The sequence below is a fragment of the Larus michahellis genome, chromosome 1 (assembly GCF_964199755.1).
Source record: "Larus michahellis chromosome 1, bLarMic1.1, whole genome shotgun sequence".
NCBI classification, from domain to species: Eukaryota; Metazoa; Chordata; class Aves; order Charadriiformes; family Laridae; genus Larus; species Larus michahellis.
The window spans coordinates 121,827,642-121,845,704 of NC_133896.1; the positions used below are offsets into that span (position 1 = coordinate 121,827,642).

Below are 18,063 nucleotides of genomic sequence, written 5' to 3' on the forward strand. Positions count from 1 at the left end.
GCAGCTGAGTTACTTTGCTGTCCTATCTGCCTGAAAAGACTGAAGCACCTTTACCAACACCTGGCTATTTCCATTTTGCATTTCGGGTTGTGCTCCTAGGGCACCTATGCAAACCCAACTTGGGTATTTTTCTTATCATTTATACGATAACCTGATTACTTCAGGATGCCAGATCAAAGGAGAAGAAAGAAGCAGGAGGTTCTGAAGCTGCCATGCTCTTACAAAGTGTTTCAGGCTCACAATGAGAACACAGTTACCAGTCACAAGCCTTATTTCAGTCATGGCAATAGATCAAGCATTCAGATATTTTCAGATATTTTCTCTTCATAAAAGCTTATTTGAAGTTCAATACAGAGCCAAAACAAACAAGTATGTAAAAATCACATTTTCTCTCTCTTTTTTTTTTTACTGTTACATTTTGAATTAGTAGAAAAAATAAACTAAGATCACATAAGAAGGCAGCAATTACTTCAATATTTCATTTTCCTTCCTGAAAAGCTCTCTTCACAAACTTGCTACAGCTGTGTATATAACCACTGTAATTTAAGAACATTTAAAAGAACAGAGCTGTCCTGCTTCTTGCTGAGCCACACTTAAGCTTTTTCAAAGTGAGCCCTGAAACAAGACCAGGACCCTGCAGACACAAAGCCCGTATTTGTTAGCCTCCTGTACTCCAGAGAGCGCTGGATGCAACCATGAAAAGTAAGCGAAATCCATGCTAAATTGCATTTCAAAGGTCACATTCAACATTTAAACTCTGAGAGTATCTGCAAGACTTGTGCAAAATATAGGTTTTTTTAAAATGTGTGCGATTATAGAGGTCATAAATGTCATGCTAGCAATATGCACTAACCAAAATGTTATTTTCGTCCTTAAGGTATCTTAGCAGTCAACAATTCGCTGTATTTTGGTTGGACTCTATGATCTTAAGGGTCCTTTCCAACCATGAAGATTCTGTGATTCTGTAGCAGGACTGGATTACTTACATTATATTAATTCTAATCAGTTAAATATAAATCTGAGAGGACTTCTTACAGTTTTAACATTATGCTCTTAACTACAGTGCCAGCCAAAAAATCCCCCCAAAAGTGTAAAGTGTACTATAAATTATGCAACTCTTACTACCAAAATTATAATCTAAACATTTACCAAAGACATATATGCAAGTGAAGAATACACTATACAGACTGTCAAGTAAGTCTAGAGATAAACTTCTGATCATTTTCAGAAACACATAGCTTAAGATCTAATAATTTCCAGAGTCAGTCATTCATATCAGAGCATACTGTTGCAGACTGGTAAGACCCAGACTCTTACATCAAATTGACATTTTCTTACAAGTCAAAAAGCTATCAAGGCACACGAATTTTAAATTATTTGAAACAGCATCTACATACTTCAGTATTCCAGTAGTACACAGCAATAAAACACAACAGATAAAGCATACCCTTGTTTCTGCTTGATTGAAGACATCACTATCTGCCACACAGGCAATCAGAGAACTAAAACTGTAGTTAAAATTTCTAAAATGCATTCTGTGCTTCGCCAAAGCGATACTTGTTGTTCCACAGAAACCAATGACTTTTAAGGAAGCCGTTGGTCCTGCAGGCAGCGTTTATAAGGGAAACAAGTCCAGCCCCTCCAAAAAAAAAAAAAAAAAAAGGAAAGGTTTCAGAGCATCCTGTATGTGACAGCGAATTCCTGAACAAAGTCCTGCATGCTTTGAGGCAGTCAGGAACAAAATGTAAGCTGCGACTGGAAAGAGGTGACGTCAGCACATTAGTCAGCTTCCCTATGCTAATTACCAGTGCTCGGGAGGATGGAAAAAACAGCTGAGGTTTGCACAGCAGCTGCTTTATCGAGCCTCTTGCAGCATAGTTTCCACTGGTAGTAATTCCATTCAGCGCTCAGACAACATGCTCTTCACTGGAATGGGACAACCCATCTTAAGATGGAAAATGTTACTGCTAAAGGACCAAAGTCTAGAGTAATAGGCTGTAATTAGCCAGGAGGAAAATTTCAAGACTTCAGAACGGAAAACAAATCCCTCAGGTCAATAGCTTTTGGTAACTCTGTGGAAAAAAAAACATGGACTGAAATTTAGAGATTAGGAGGAACTGATTTGAGAAAATACTTTTTCCCCCCATTACAGTGAGAATTAATTTTGAAGCTTTCTTCAAAGCAACTATATGGATTAATTACCATTTTCACTTTTTAAAAAAACTCAGTCTGAACCTCAAAGTATTGGGGTTTTTTTTAGTTTTGTTTTAGGGGGTTTTGTTGGTATTTTGGGGGGGTGGTGGTGGTTTTTTTTTTGGTTTTGTTTCTTTTTTTGGTTGTTTGGTTTTTTGGTTTTGTTTTTGGGTTTGGTTTTTTGTTTTTTTTAAGAGGACCTTCATCAGAAATCTGCTGGTAGGGTTTTAAGAGACAACCTGAACTACTAACAGCAGTGATGAGGTATGAAACCTATATTTCTGACATTTTCTGGTTTACAGATATTTGTATTCCAGTTTCAGAACAGTTCCCAGAAGTGTCACAGGACACAGGCGGGTTTTTTCAGTGTTGTTATTTGGGATTTTGTTTGTTGATTTTTTTTTATTTTTTGTTTTTAAAATCAAGAAGCGTTTAAAAAGTCATTACCATTTAAAGTAATATATTAAGTTTAAGCTGAAGTTTTTACAAGCTATTTAGAATTCTCCTATGCAGCTTCAGATCAAAAATTTATAATGAAGTTAAAATCGTAACTGCATTTAGTTCATTTTACTATAACATAGGGCTATGACAGAAACATCACGTTTTATGAAATGCTTAGAAACAGTAGACAGGCATAAGATGAAAACCTTATTTCATAAATATTTCATCATGTATAACTATTCACATGAATAGCCTTCTCCATTTCCACGGGCTCTACTTACTTGCGTAAAGTTAAGGATGCTTATTGTGCCACAGGTTAATATCCCCATTTAGTAGTCAAACTCTCTACTATTGTCAAGTTATCTTAGTGAAAAAGTTACCTTAGCGTGAAAGACTACCCAGACCAACTTCCTAGCTCCTTTCCTTAGAAGCCCTTGCTTAAAAATAAGCTCAGCTCAGGAAGAAAGAAGGTGCTCTGAAGGACAACTCAACAACTGGTGTAGGTGCTGTCAGTGAGATTAAACTCAACTCTGAAATAAAGTAATGGTAACAAGCCTCCAGTGCTCCAGGAGCACCTAACATACTGGGTGCCCGAAGGATAGAAAGATAGGAAGAAACAACAGCTTCTTTCACCTCCCTGAGCTCCCAGGAAGATGGGATGCAGTGGCTATCCAGACACTCCACACTTCCAAAATCTGGACTGGGCACACATACAGTGAGAACAGGTCTGAGTTCCCAAGCTCATGACATGTACCCAGAAACACAGATACTTAAGAAAAGGATTCATAAACAGCCATCACACCAAGCAGTGAACCACCTGAGCTCACACAGAAAATCATGCCGAGTATGTCTTGAATCCTGCCCTTGCCCTGGAATTAGGTCGCCAAGTGTCTTAAAGACTTCGGAAGTAGAAGCACCAAGCATGACTCCATAGACCAGCGGTCAGGATGCTCATCTGGAAAATATGGCCATGAATCACCTGAGCATGAAAGAAAAACAGGCTTTCCACATCCTAGGTGAATGCTATAGCTACTGATAAGAAAGTAAAGAAGGTCCCCCCTTTAACCTCCTACTGAGTCAGAGTCATTTGGCATACTCTGAGGCTATCGAGGGGACTGCAGCATCTCTGTGGGTGGCTGGTGGAAAGAATATTTCTTTTGTGGAGCCTCACAGGGCCTACACAGGAGGCAGTTTGAGCTGCTCAACAGAATGAAGCCTTTGGCAACCTAGCTGCAGACCTTTATATAGCTAAGCATGTCAAAACTTCCTAGCAGGCCAGTGATTGTAAAAGTCTTCAGAAGCCCTATTTTGGACTTCACAGCTTAAAGCAGGACAGGTAGATCCTAGACACTTGCATGCCTTTGTAAGTCTAGACTTACATGTTTATGCACAGATCCCACTAACAGCAAGACATTAAAAATACTTCTGATTTCTATCCTCAAGGCCACCTACATGTTACTGAGACCCAAGGAAAATTACTTTACAAGTCTTACTTCAGCCATCTTTCAAATATAATGTTGTCATCTAAAACAGGACTTTAGCCTGCTGTATTACTGTGTTAGCTGTAAACAAACCAACCATTTTTGAGAACATTTAACACTATTTTCACACTGTGTTCTCCAGATTTAAAATAAACATTGAGCCTTCTACTGATACACACTGGGTTTTTACTTTACTCATTTAAAAAGACAAAGAAAAGAAACCAGTCCTAGTCTGTTCCATTTCACCATTATCATCATTATTTTTTTGCTAAGGTTGTGTCACCAACCACTCTTAACGAAATGATTCAGGCAAAAAGAGATGGTTGCACACTAACACTCCATTCACAACACAGAACAAACCGATAACTAGTATCCTGGGGAAAAAAAATAAAAAACCACTTTGAAGTGGTCTAATATCCTTACTGCTATGCTTGATTAGAACAAAAATGCAGTCTACAATGTCTCAATTAGCGGATTAAATAAACTATGCTGAATTATTAAAAAACAAACAGAAAGACTTACTTTCTCAAAAGAAAAAAAAATTCTCACTACCCCTGCTTCGTTTACTGAAGTGTTATTTAAGGCAGCATCATTATGTTGAGAGCCCTGAAATCTATTGTAGAAACCAAGAGTCGAAGTTACAAAACCACCATTACAAAATCCTGACAGTGTTGCAATGTTTCTTCTGTGGTGTTCAGGTCTCGTAACATTTGTTAACCACATGCTAACAAACTGTCTGGAACAAGAACATGGCAAGACTATCAGAACTTCTGGATTTGATGTTCTAATACTATCAGAGAGCAGTTTTTCTTCTCCCTTGTCCTCAGGGAGTTTGCTGCTTTCTGCCTTCTCTTAGAGACTTCCTAGTGACCTACAGAAAGAGAACAAGGGCAAGGAGATGATCTGCTCAAAGATATATGCTGTCATCCAGATACCAAATAACGTCTGATACTAAAGAACTTCATCAGTACAAAGGGATGCTCTGTACTTTGGGGAACAAGAATTGGGGGAACTAAATGGGTAGGAATAGTATGACATGACAACACGGTCAGCTCTGCTTTCTCAGGTTTCACCCTTCCCTTGACAGGTACAGATTCCGAGGCTCAAGTTTTAACTAAAAATTGCAGACAAGATGCTCAATGAAGACCTAAAGTACTCCCTAACATCAACATCACCTAACAGATCTTCCATTAGTAGCACTTCCAAGGCAGAGAAATGTAACAGAAACCATTTTTTAGATTACTTTTGGGTGTGAAAGGAAAAATAAGGAGTCAAATGAGCATACAGAATAGTAGGAATACAAAATGACTGAATGCCATAAATAGTCACATAATTTAATCTCTTCATGCAGTAAAATAGGTAAGGCACAGAAGAGGAGGAAGTGAGACCACAGAAATAGAAAAAAGGCAAGTCACAAAAGTGACTGTTCATTGCTGATAACTACATTAGCAAATCTAACAATATGAGGAAGAAAATTAACATGAAAATAAATGTGGTGGTAATTCAGTAACCTAATAAAATGATCACCTACAAGGTACAAATCAGAACAATATAGTCCATTCTTTTCTCTCATCCCTGTCACACTTTCACAATTGCCCTTGGAGGGTGCTCTTTATGTAATCCCTGTACTCCCACTATATATACTTGCTGATGTTTTTCTATCAACATATAGTTTCTATTCCTGTCTTCATGTTAATTATCTTACCTTAGCCCTTACTTACGACAGGGATAAACATCTTGAAATTATCTAGAATGAATAACCATACTTACTGGTTTCATTTTCCTAGTGGTTGGGAAAGGAGAGGGAGGGGCAGACAGTAAAGTACAAACAGCTTCCAGAGCTATCCATGCACGTCCAGGGTCAGTAAACTCTGCTCTGTCTGCACTAGCACGCACCTGAATTCAGGCGACCTTCTAATCTGCACTGTTCCATCAGCGCAGGAGCAGGGGTGCTATGTATCTGCACAGGACAGGCACGTTGAAGGAGAGAATGGGAAAAGCTAATAAGCGTTCCTGTCTAGAACTTAACACTCATCTAGAGCGTGGCTTCAGCACGCATTCAGGTAAAAAAAGAAAATCCCCAGAACTCAGACCCACTCAAAAAGTAAAGAAGTTTAACATATGAAGGGCTAAAGAGCACATGTCCTTGATGAAGTATTTTTCTCTACTGCCTTTAAGGGTGCTCTGCAAACTAACACTGCCATTGGGAAACAGTAACATTCTCCATCATTGAAAAACCTTGGGTTTTCCCTTGGGATTCAAGAAGTGCGTTGTTTTCACATAGAGGTTTGTGTTGTGAGGTTTGTTTTTTTTTTTGAAACCCACTTGATGCGCAAGAGAAGTCAATGCTGGCTCAACCAAAGAGCCAGGAGTGAGGGCAGTGAGTTAATTCACTTGCCTTAAAATGTCAGCACAGTTCTTAGTCTCATTTTACAAGCCAAAAATTAATCACTACACCCTCAAAAAAAAAAAAAAAAACCACAAACAAAAACCTCCCCGCAAAACAAGGACAACTGAAAGGAAACCTGGACTTGACTTTTTTTTTTTTTCGCAAGTCTGACAGGATTTGATATGAAGTAAAATTAACTGGCAGACCAATCATAGTTGAGTATACTTTTCCTCCTTAAAATCCTTACAACAGCCTGAGCACTGGGAGACTGGCACCTTTGATGTCTAATTCAGAACACTGGAATGGCTATACAAACACAGGGAGAAGGGAGACAGAATTATCATACAATTGAAAATGTTAACGGACAATTTCTTCTGATTTGTGGTTATGAAAAACCTTAAGTTTTTCAAAGTTGTATGCTCATTGATTTTATATTCTATGCATTCATCAGAAAAATATTACAAGCGAAATAAGTATATGCACTGCATTAGTACATCAGCACAGAAATAATCTGCAAGAAAACACCTTCTTAACAAGCAAAGAAAAAGGCTTTAGTATTACAGAATAAACTGCACAAATAACATTTGCAAATTTAGTTACAGTAAAGAAATCACACAGAGCACAGCAATGCAAGTACACAAACTGGTTTTCCAAATTACACAGAGCAATGTGCAGTGTACTAAGTCAAGGTAACACCCACACAATGACAAAATGGAAAAAGGGGCATGAAGCACAGAGTTAAGACTGTCATCATCAGCTCCTCTCATTAACTTTGTTTATAATGTGGAACGGCAAACACATGACCATTGACTATTTCATATGCTTACAAGTATTTTAGTCACCAGAATTTCCAGTCATAAAAATAGAGACAAAAATTTGTGCAGTTTTAAGAAAATTTAAGCATCTGTTTCCATATAATATGGTACACAAAAGGAAAGCCTATCTCCCTGTATTACATCAAGTTATGTCAAGTACTATATAGGAGTGCCATTTGAAAAGAGTATTCAATGGCTCTAAAACTCTGAACTATTGGACAATATTTTCATATCTAAAAAGCAACTTTTCAGAAATAAAGCTTCAATACTTGACAGCAATATTCATCAGAGCACTAGTTCAGCACAATTATCACTGGCATACTTTGTATGTTAGCAGAGATACTTATTGCAGATAGACTGCAATGACTAGACTCAGCTGACAAAAATTAAAGGCCAGGCATCTGGTATGCGGTGCCACCTCTGTTTTAGATTCCTAGCTCTTCCAGAGGAAGAGCTTCCAAAGAGGAAACAGAGCAGAGGAATGAGTGACCATTTTCCAAGATGTTAGGCAAAACATGTGAAAGCAAGCAGAAAAGCTCTAAGATTCTGCACCTGTACTAAGACGGCACACACGCTTAAGACGCAAGACTCAAACACCTTTATATGCCTAAAATTATAGAAGGATAAATACCAATCAAAACAAGTTTAAAAAAAAAATCTCTAGCTGTTTCTCCTGTATTTATTTGTTTAAATTCATGAACTGATTCACTTTAATTACAGAATTATCTACAGACAGTATATTTACAGTAGAAAGAGCATACGAAACACCCAGTCTTTTCGCAGTAACTGGGTAGGAGGATTGAAAGAAGGAAGGAGAAAGTTCTTGCAAGGTCAATCATAAACATTCCCCCCACCCCCATCACTGAAAGAGAACTTGGTTTCAAATAAGCAAAACAAACCCTAACAATTCTATGATTCTATAACCTTCAAGAAAATAAGATGCTTTTTAAAAGTGGATGAAAATACTTAAAAAAGACTGTCCAGCAATATTATAGTTCAATCCATTACATATTGGGAGGGGAGGGGGAAGGGCTGCAAGAAAAAAAAAAATTTCCACAAAGTAAAAAGTCAAAGACCAAGATGATAATCTTTAACCAAGACAAATGTAAACAAGATTATTCCCATGGCCGGATGCAGTTGCAGTGTTGATTATTTATTTCTATTTAAGGCAGAGAGAGGAAAGAAAAGGTGACGGGGACAATAGTACAGTCTATAACTCATCATGGAAGCGGTCCACATGCCACACTAGAAAAGGCTAACTATGGAAAGGGAAGGGCAGGAAATCCTTAAACAACTCTTCCCTTCTAACTTAAACCTGTTGAAGGCTTCTATAAATGTAGATATCTATATAAATCCTTTCCTCAGAGTGAAGATTTAAAAAGGGGAAAGAGTAAAATTCTCTAAAGATCATCTATATTTATTATGAACTAAAAAAGAACAAGGGCTTTTAAACTGTGTTAATAGGCCATTTTTGCATACTATAGAAAAAGCACTTGTAAACTATTTACAGCAGAATTGAACGAAGTTATTTGTTAAAAAAATGTTCCCACACCCCCCAAGATATAAAGTAATATCTCATAAGCACTGTATAACTATGAAGTAAAGGAAGCATGAGGTATTCTTCCTATCACTATAGCTAGGAAAAATCACCAGCAGTCTGACCTTTTCAAGGTTATTTATTTGAATACTAGTGTGGGAAAAAAATCTAGACAATAATTAACAGATAGGTGGATTTGGAAGATGAAACAATTTAAGAAAGAATGGGACATGCTATACACATCAGCTAATAAAATAAAAATGGCCCTTCAGATAATTATTTCTTGAGTGAGGGGGCACCTTCTGAAGATGAAGAGCACTTTGTTTTGTAAAGAGACAACAGCTGTAAAGTTATTTATAAGTTAGATTCAGCAGAGGGAGAGGTCTAGGGGATAGGGCACATGCTTAGAGTGGGATTCATGCATTCTTTAAGCACGTCATACATATTCTGACACTTACCACAGCTGGAGTGCTGCGCTCTGGTGCTGCCTCTGCACGTCGTCCGTGCATTAGGGTGAGCTAAGGGGCACTGAGGAAATGCTGGTGCTGGGCTTGAACACCGGTATCTAAAAGATACCATGTTTGAAGACTGAACAGGAACCAAGTTTAAAAGAAATGGGTCTTTAGTGTTAATCTAGATATATTTAAATTTAGACGGGGTGTAAGTAGAACTATCTTCAGCAGTTGAAACAAGAAGTGACGAGGAATGGAAGTTCTTGCAGTCACGTTGTAACAGCTTACAAGGAAGGATGTAGACAGAGAAAGACACAGGAACCAAGTTCCCCAAATATCTCTTGGGGCAAGAGGAAAAAAGACACCAGTAAGGGATCCGGTACCGTATTACAATCCAGTTCCACAACTGAGAGTAATTTATTCAAACCCTATCAAATGGATGCCAGCGTGGTCAAAGCTCCCCAATATTCAGGCATTCCAATAGCAAGTGGACGCCTTAGAATTGCTGCCTTCCACCCTGGAGCTAGAAGCAGCATCCACAACATGAATGAAAAATGCGAACAGAACACTGAAACTAAGTTTGAGTTATGATTTTAAAAATCCATTCAAATAAGTTGGGAACCATTTTGATAGATACTTAAGTACATTGATGAAGACATGCTATATTTTACAAAACAGGAGTTTTTAAAAACTAAATTTTGAGATGATTGAGCAGGGTTATGATCCAGATTGAAATATGAAAGACCGTGTCTTTTAAATATATATATGTAAAAAATAAGTTAGAATAAAAGCTTGATGTCAACATCCTAGCCTTTCAAATGTTGCTAGAGAAAAAAAAAAAACCACACATATATTTGTCCAGCTCTCTGGCTTTACAAAACACACACCAATCACTGCAGGATTAAAAGGCAGGTAGCATTTTTGTTCAATATTCTTTCATATCCATTGAAACTTTTCTGAAGACCAAAAAAACGTCAAGATATTTTTATCTCACTTTGTACATTCTATATAATGAAGGAGATAATGATAAAAAGGTCAGTACTGAGTAGAAAAAGCAGAAGGAATGAATCTGTGTCAGCTAATCTTTATTCCCCTACTCAACATCTAAATCGAGAGTTACCATTATAAAGCATGAATCATTGCATATTAAAGCTTCAGATAAACCAATTTAAGAAGCCTAAGTACTTTTTCTTTGAGCAACCAAGGTCTTGTTTTCAAATATTTTCTGAAACAATCAGACAGTGTTTTAGTGGTTTCCAGACCTATGACCAAGGATCTCTGGTAGGTATTTTGGATCAACTGGTTAGACAGAGAGTTTCAAAGTTCTCTAATGCAAGAAAACTCTGAAACCAGCTGACGTTTCTACTGATGATTTTGGAAGCTGCTAGGAGCATGTCACCAACCTGTGTTTTGGTATGACTTGCACCATTGCCTCTACTCCTCAAGTCCATAAAGTCTATTGCAATATGACATGTCTATAACGTGTTAAGTGAAAATTTCAAAACGTGACATCTGATGGTAGAAATCAAAACCCAGTCATTCTTATCTGATTTTACTCAAACCAGACTATAATTCTGAGTTGCAATGAATCTTCCATGATGACACTGGGGAAATTAAATCAGTTCACCATGGCTAGTTAAACAAAACAGTAGTAAATAGGGAAGGATAAAACAATATTCACTCCTCACTTGCACCTGTATTTTCTCATCAGAAGGTCTTGAAATTTTGCAATCTGGAGTTTGTCCAAAACAGATGGACACTCCTCAAGGCTAATGAAAGTAGAAAAAGAGGCAGCTTGGGCCATCACTGCAATAAGCATTCTATTTACTTCCCCCAAGGTGCTACCTTTACTCAAACCAGTGGTCTTGGTGGTCCCCCCCCCCCGAGAAGCTGTTTCTCAACATTACTCTGGTAGACTTTTGAGAATTTGGGTATAGTCTTACACTCCAAGATAATACACAGGTGTCATTCTATGGACTACTCCCCCTCACAGATGGACTACAGCTGATTCAAAATCTTCACGAGCTATTATTATTCTTTGATGACATTTGCTGAAGCAGCATACTGGCTTGCCTACAGTCCAATTACTTTACAGCAACTTTGGAGTGCTTTCATTTGAATAAAATATCACGGAGAATGGTTTGGAACAGTCAATCAGTTTTTCCTCAGGGGATCTCCAAAACTTGTGAGACAATTTTATTTACCATTTAATAATTCTTGAGAGTTCCAACCTTATTTCTTCTCCCTTCAATTAAAGTTTCACCTATAAGAGACGTGTGAATTGCAGCCTAGGCTTGCTCCAATGAATGCCAGTTAACTTCCTAATTTTCTTGATCTTAATTCAACAGCTTTTCACATGACAGAAGGAAAAAAAACAAGCTTCCAGAAGGTTATCTGCACCTATTGCTATTATTTCAAAAGGAGAATAAAGAAGAAATCCTACTCAAATTAGTTCTTAATGCAATTACAAACATTTATTTGAAGTCTGAAACTACAGAGTGTACCCTGAAGCTGTATCTCCTTTCAGCAGAAAGCCATAATGCCAAGGGATCCAGAGTTTTGACCACAGAAGTGTGCAACACCTATGGACGTCAGCAAGGCTTCTATGAAGCCAAGTGCTGAATTCAGCCATTTCTCTGCACATAGAAGCTATCCACTCCACAATTACTCCACTGAGGGATTAAAAAAAGATTCAAATAACCCACTGACGATTTTTTTTAAACACAGATTCCAAATGCACTGCCAAGAAGGAAAGTAGCTGTTTTTACTGAATAGACTCTTACAAGATTATGTTTTTAATCGGAGCTTAAAATACATGAACTGTTGTCATGCTTGCATTATGTAGCCTACATATGTTCAAACAGAATATAAAGAGCTGTGCTCTATCACAGAAAGGCTATTTACAGATTCGATGTGTGACAGTTTTCCAGCCAACCATCTGAAAAATAAATACCTACAGTGTGCTTATTCCTTCCTTGGAAAAATCCATGACTTACACTTACATTTCCAAGCATTAAACACCGAATTCCTGTTCACTGACTGGCAACATAAAAGTGGTAATTTGGAAATTCCACTACAGAATATTTGAGTAACCAACTAGACTCATTTAGAAAACTTTTTAATATGGCAAATATATTCCAAAATTTAAAAGTCTTTTTTCAACATATTTCCATTCCTGCAAGGAATTTACTCAAATGATCCATAGTCAATGCGCTACAGTTTTGCCTACATTAAAGTACTCTGGAATGAAATAAACATTTTCATACAGTATATTTACAAGCAACTATTTTTCTATTCATTTAAAAACACCATTCCACCTGGAAAAATGACTTCTAAGTGCTAAAAACTAGCATCCAAAAGTCTGCAAAATTACAGTGCAAAGTAGAATAGTGGACTTACAAAAAAAAGAGTAAGTATCTTAGTATTTTATATCCTGAGAGCATTTTAGAAGAGAAACAATTTCTGTTTAATTAAGTTGGTTTCATTGAGAAAAATATTTTTAATAAGAAGCAATGCCAGAACAGATAAATCTGTCCATATGGACAGATTATACAAACAGAGGCTACTCAAATACTCTAATACCTGTGCAAAACAGCATCTTAAACTGAACACAAATAAGCCTGCTGAGGAAAGAGTGGAGTCCTCTTAAGAAAAATCTCCAAGAAACCTGTCTGCTTTGTTAAAGAGATGACATTTTGGAACAAAGGTGTTAACCTGAACTGAGCAACCATGATGCTCAGTTGTCACTAATTCACATAATGCCTCTTGAAAGCCTGATCAGCACTAGAATTCCTTCCCACTCATCTATACTTCAAACCATCCTGCATTTGGAAGCTATAAACCATTCAGTCCAGAGTAGCTGGTGTCTCTTTGGAAGACACAAGAACAGAGCAAAGAATATTTACGACTACTGTATACCTAGAAAGTATATTAAAAAGCCCATAAAGTTTGTTCTCACCTGGAAAGCAGAAAATAGTCATTAGCAAATAGCATCTTAAAAGGTTAGGAATTTCTGAGGAACGCTCTATGTTCACTTAGAGGATTACTAAGAGCCTATAACCCTATATTCAGACATCATTCAGGGATAATCTCCTCAGGACATTACTTAATCCTTTAAAGAATGATCTGGAAAAAAAGGCATTGTTTATTGTGTTTTGCTTTGAAAGAGCTCCTTCAAGCATGTATAAATCCACAGAAGAAAAATGTCCCTTAAAGTGATAGAGTTTTGTCAAAGTCATCAGGCAGCAGGCAAAAAGTACACTGTCTTGAGCCTCTTGGCAAGCTTCAATCAAGTATGATATCAGGATAAAGGGTTAAAGAACAGCATTTGTGATAAAGAGTTGCGTGAAAATATCAAAGACTGGGCAGGGTAGGAAGACCAAGAAAGAAGCATGCAGAACTTGGTTGTCAGCTATTTTGTTTGGCAGAAGCCAGCCAGGCAGCTTATGTGGGCCTCCAGACAAGCTAGAACAAGTATCAGAGTACGCTGCAGGATGTAAAGAAGAGAGAATTCACAACTTTGTAGAAGCTGGTGGCCAAGGACACAAATACAAAGCAAGACAGACGTTCGTTCCACAGTCTGTGAAATATGCTTACTGTGCAAAGGAATCTGCAAGCTTTAGGGGCTCACTTAATCCACATGCTATAATAAAATTTTGAAAATAAAAATCACTGAAGTTACCTCAGGAAAAAATGTTTTCTTGGTTTTCTAGGAGTTTCCAGAGCTCGAAACAAGAACGAGTGAGGGCTAAAGATACTTTAGAAGGACCACCTCCTAACTTGCACATAAAAGCTGAAATGCATACTGAGCAAGCAACATGAATCTGAAGAGTATACTGACATGCACGCTTTTGGTTTTAAGAATCATAGAATGGTTTGGGTTGGAAGGTACCTTAAAGATCATTTAGTTCCAACCCCCCTCTCCATGGGCACGGACACCTCCCACTAGACCAGATTGCTCAAAGCTCCATCCAGCCTGGCCTTGAACACCTCCAGGGATGCTCCAGCTGGGGTCTCACCAGAGTGGAACAGAGGGGCAGAATCACTCCCTTGACCTGCTGGCCATGCAATGAGAATGCAGAAGCCAGAAGGGACAGAAAGAATTACAAGTAGCTATCTGGAACATGGTAAAGTGGACAAAAATTAAGGAGAAAAAAAGTATCCAAATATATGGAGAAGTGCAGTGATAGGTTCAAGCTTGGTTCTGTATACAGAGCACAGGAGGACAGTGTTCAGATCAATGGTATCTTCCACGACTACGAATTAACTTCTAAAAGCCCTTTCTTGTCATTAAAATCTTCAGATGTATTTAACTGGAAATTAGGCACCCATCCACTTTCCAAAGAAATTCAAAGTTAAAGTTGCCTAAGTGCCATTCCTTTACATTGCCCTCTTTCAAAAAATAGCCCAGTAAGTTAGCAAGACACAGTTCAGTACAGCTGAACAGGAAAAGTGAATGTAACAGCTTTCACTTACCAAAGTATTCAACCTATTCCACTAGACCTAACTGGTTTAATCAAGAATATATCCACACGCAAGCTATTGCCCACAAAAAAAACCAAAAAACAAAAGCACCTAACAAACAAAAAAACCCAAACAAACTTCCTATGCATCCCCCTAAAAGAACCTGGATGTAATCGTCTTTGGCAGAACCAGCTCTCATCAAGGAAGAGGAAGCAGCAAAAAGTGAGTCTTGTCAGTCGTTCAATATTCACAGCTTCATATCTATGAAAGGATGTCGTTAAGTCCAAGCAACTCCCTTCCAAACACCAAGAGCTTCCCTAGGCTTTTGGATCAACAGCCTGTGTCACAAAAAAAACACTGCAGGATTTGCTCCAAGGAAGACTGAAAGCTGTACACTCACTCACCCCGCATGCTTTTCTGGCATTTCTGATATACCCTGTTAGTCTTGAATGCTATAATCATTAACACCATTCAGATCACACTTGCCAGTGCAAAGAGCATGAAACTTGACACACCTCAATACATTTACACGAGTGAACCACACAACAGACCACAGAACTTGGCTAATAGTTACACTGATAACATGCCCATCCAGTAAAGAAATACTTGGACAGTTTACTGCATATATAATTTTCCATCAGTTCTCTGAACAACAGTTATCAATACTGCAGTGTATATACACTGTCAAATACATAACTCGTGGAGTACTGATGCAGAAGCCTCCATTTCTATAGTTAAGCTGTCTCAATTCTGCAGTCTTTGACTTTGCTTTGTTGTTACCTGGAAAGTAAAAGCCTCACAGTCAAAGGAGAGAAGGCAAGTAACAGTTTCAGAAGAGTGTGAAAACTCTCTATTTGTGAAAAGCCCCCCCCTTTTAAATTATATCAGCAGGAGAACACAGGTAGAAGAGGCAAGTTCAGAGAAGAAAGTAGAGAAATGCCCTGAGCATCTTAAAAATTTGAAGATTTCCCCCAAAATACCCACACCTTTTGTCTGATGTTAAATTTTGTATTTATTTCAAAAGAAGCATTTGTAGAAAGCTATGAGAAAGTAATTGCTTGCTATTCTAACTATAGCTTTCCTTATTTATGCCACATGATTTGTATAAAATCATGGAAAGCTGCACTATTTCCTGATAGCAGAAGGCAAAGGGTGGGCACTCAAATATTTCTTTGACTAATTGATTCCACTGGGTTTTCCATAAGTGATTCATGGCTGTACTCAACTTTCCTGGAAAACCTTTCACAAAGTCTGCACAGTATGCAAAGCAGCATATTCTCATTGTCTAGTTTCTAACTGTGAATCTTTGAGACTCTCTCTTTAGAAGCAAACAGCATGTTTTAGTGACTTCATTCTATCAAACATGATTTTGTCAACTCAAGCACTCCTATATCCAGAATAACTGACATCACAGCAAACATGCACACACTTGTCTTCCTAAACAAGTTACTCCAGGCTTACACACATGTAACTACTTCAACATGTAACTAGACTTAGTACATCCTTTAATAGTCTGTTTTATCCTCTCTTGCCCGTCCTGATCCTGACATCTCTATTTTATGTCTTGATTCCGCCACCCGTTAAAGATGCCATAACATTGCCACTTTCCTAAATGAAAGGAGGATCAAGTCCTTAACTGTAAGCTCCTTTTAGAAGGGATTTATCACTGTTTAGATGTTGCTGCCAAAATGACACAAAAATAAAAACCCCAAACTATCAATAAATACAGTTACCTGTTTAATACAACTGAAGGTAAGACTATGAGGACGGGTTACAGCAATTTGACTTTATGGCAACCTCGAAAGCCAGAGGCTGTTAGGCTCCAGTGAAAACACAAACAGTTCCTGCAAAAAGAAGCTTTAAAGAACAGCACTGTCAGCAGATCTAATGCCCTTTCCATTAACCCAGAAAGGGCTACTGTGTTTAAATAGCAGGACACTTATCCTCTATCAGTGTGCATGTGGGAAGAGAAAGCAGTAAAGTATGTACATTTGCATCCCAAATCTATAGACACAGTCATAAACACAACTGGAGTTTCCCCACACAGTTCTTCTTGTTTCTTTATAGAAAGGTGGTAATTGCAAACTCTGGCCTAATTTAAGATTTAGGTGAAAATGATGTTCCACACAGCAAGAAATTTACCTGGCCTTTTAAGAGGAGCATCTCTGAGGAAATGTTCTCTGCCAAATCCTCTGAGACAGAAGCCTTGGGAAACAGGGTAGGTCGAGGACAGGGGGTGGAGGGTGCGTGTAATTTGATTTTGTTTAAAACTTTTGACGAGAAATCTAAATGCTTATTTTTAATGATCATCTTTCCCCAAAAATATTATGAAAAAAGCAAAACATATGCATATTTTTCGCTCCATTTCCTATATATCCCCATTTACTAGAACTCCAGCCCTAGATGCCCTAGGAAACAGGATTTTATTGTTATTTTTTTTAAAGGAAATTTAGAAGGAGCCTCTCTGAATACTTGCATTAAGAGTTTGTTCTTTTCTTGGAAGTCACAACAAAGAGTTTATTTACATACAGGGACTGTGAAATAATTACAAGTTCCCTGAAACTACTTGCCCAACCGGTTTCTAAAATCCCTTGTGGTGTCAGTTCCACACAGCACACACCAGTGAGGCTGACTTCAGTGCTTGATCAAAGTTCTGGTTACCCTCTGTCTGATCAAGCCTAAGCCAAGAGGGTACTACTTAAACAAATGAGTCTTCAAAGTAGTTCCCAGGACCATCATCTCCTCCCATTTTCATTAAGAAATTTAAAGGAACTTAATTTTGTTTAGTATGCAGATAAGCTCCGGGTATAGTAAAACCGCACGTAACATCATTTCACATGATTTATATCTGGGTTGCTGCCTCTGTGCAATTCAATGGGTAACAGGTTGATTTCTCTCACCAGACATTCTTTCCTGCTTAAAAGGGCAATCGATTACCCAATTACTCCCTTCCCAGACAGTGTGACCAAGCACTGCTCACATTTCTCATAGCTTGAATATCACTTACAAATTTCATTTTGATGAGAGCTTTACAGTCCTCGCTTCAGGCAAGTTCTGCTGGGCTTCCAGTAAGACCCCATTTGAAATTACTTGAAGTGTTTACACTCTACGCTCTATTAATTTTTAACAATTTTAGAAACATAGGTTATTACACACATAATTAAAACAGTGCTATCAAAATAGGTTTTCAATGTTATGAAATTGTTCCTATTTCTCAGTGAAGGTTAAATAATAAGGAAATTTCAGCACAATATTAAACACGGATGCAATTTCTCAGGTTTCCCTACTGCTT

General features: G+C 37.9%; 1 protein-coding gene across 2 annotated transcripts in view; it reads right to left on the minus strand.

Annotated features, from left to right (window-relative positions):
* The window catches only part of RCAN1 (regulator of calcineurin 1), a 42,450-nt gene that overhangs the window by 7,882 nt on the left and 16,505 nt on the right, over nt 1-18,063 (minus strand). The window contains exon 1 of one of the 2 annotated variants that reach the window (XM_074601643.1): nt 1,448-1,753. The exons of the other annotated variant lie outside the window; for it this stretch is intronic. Coding sequence (XP_074457744.1) covers nt 1,448-1,534 — 87 coding nt within the window. The 5' untranslated portion in view covers nt 1,535-1,753. Of the gene's footprint in view, nt 1-1,447; nt 1,754-18,063 lie in introns of those variants that run through there. 2 annotated transcript variants of the gene reach the window in all.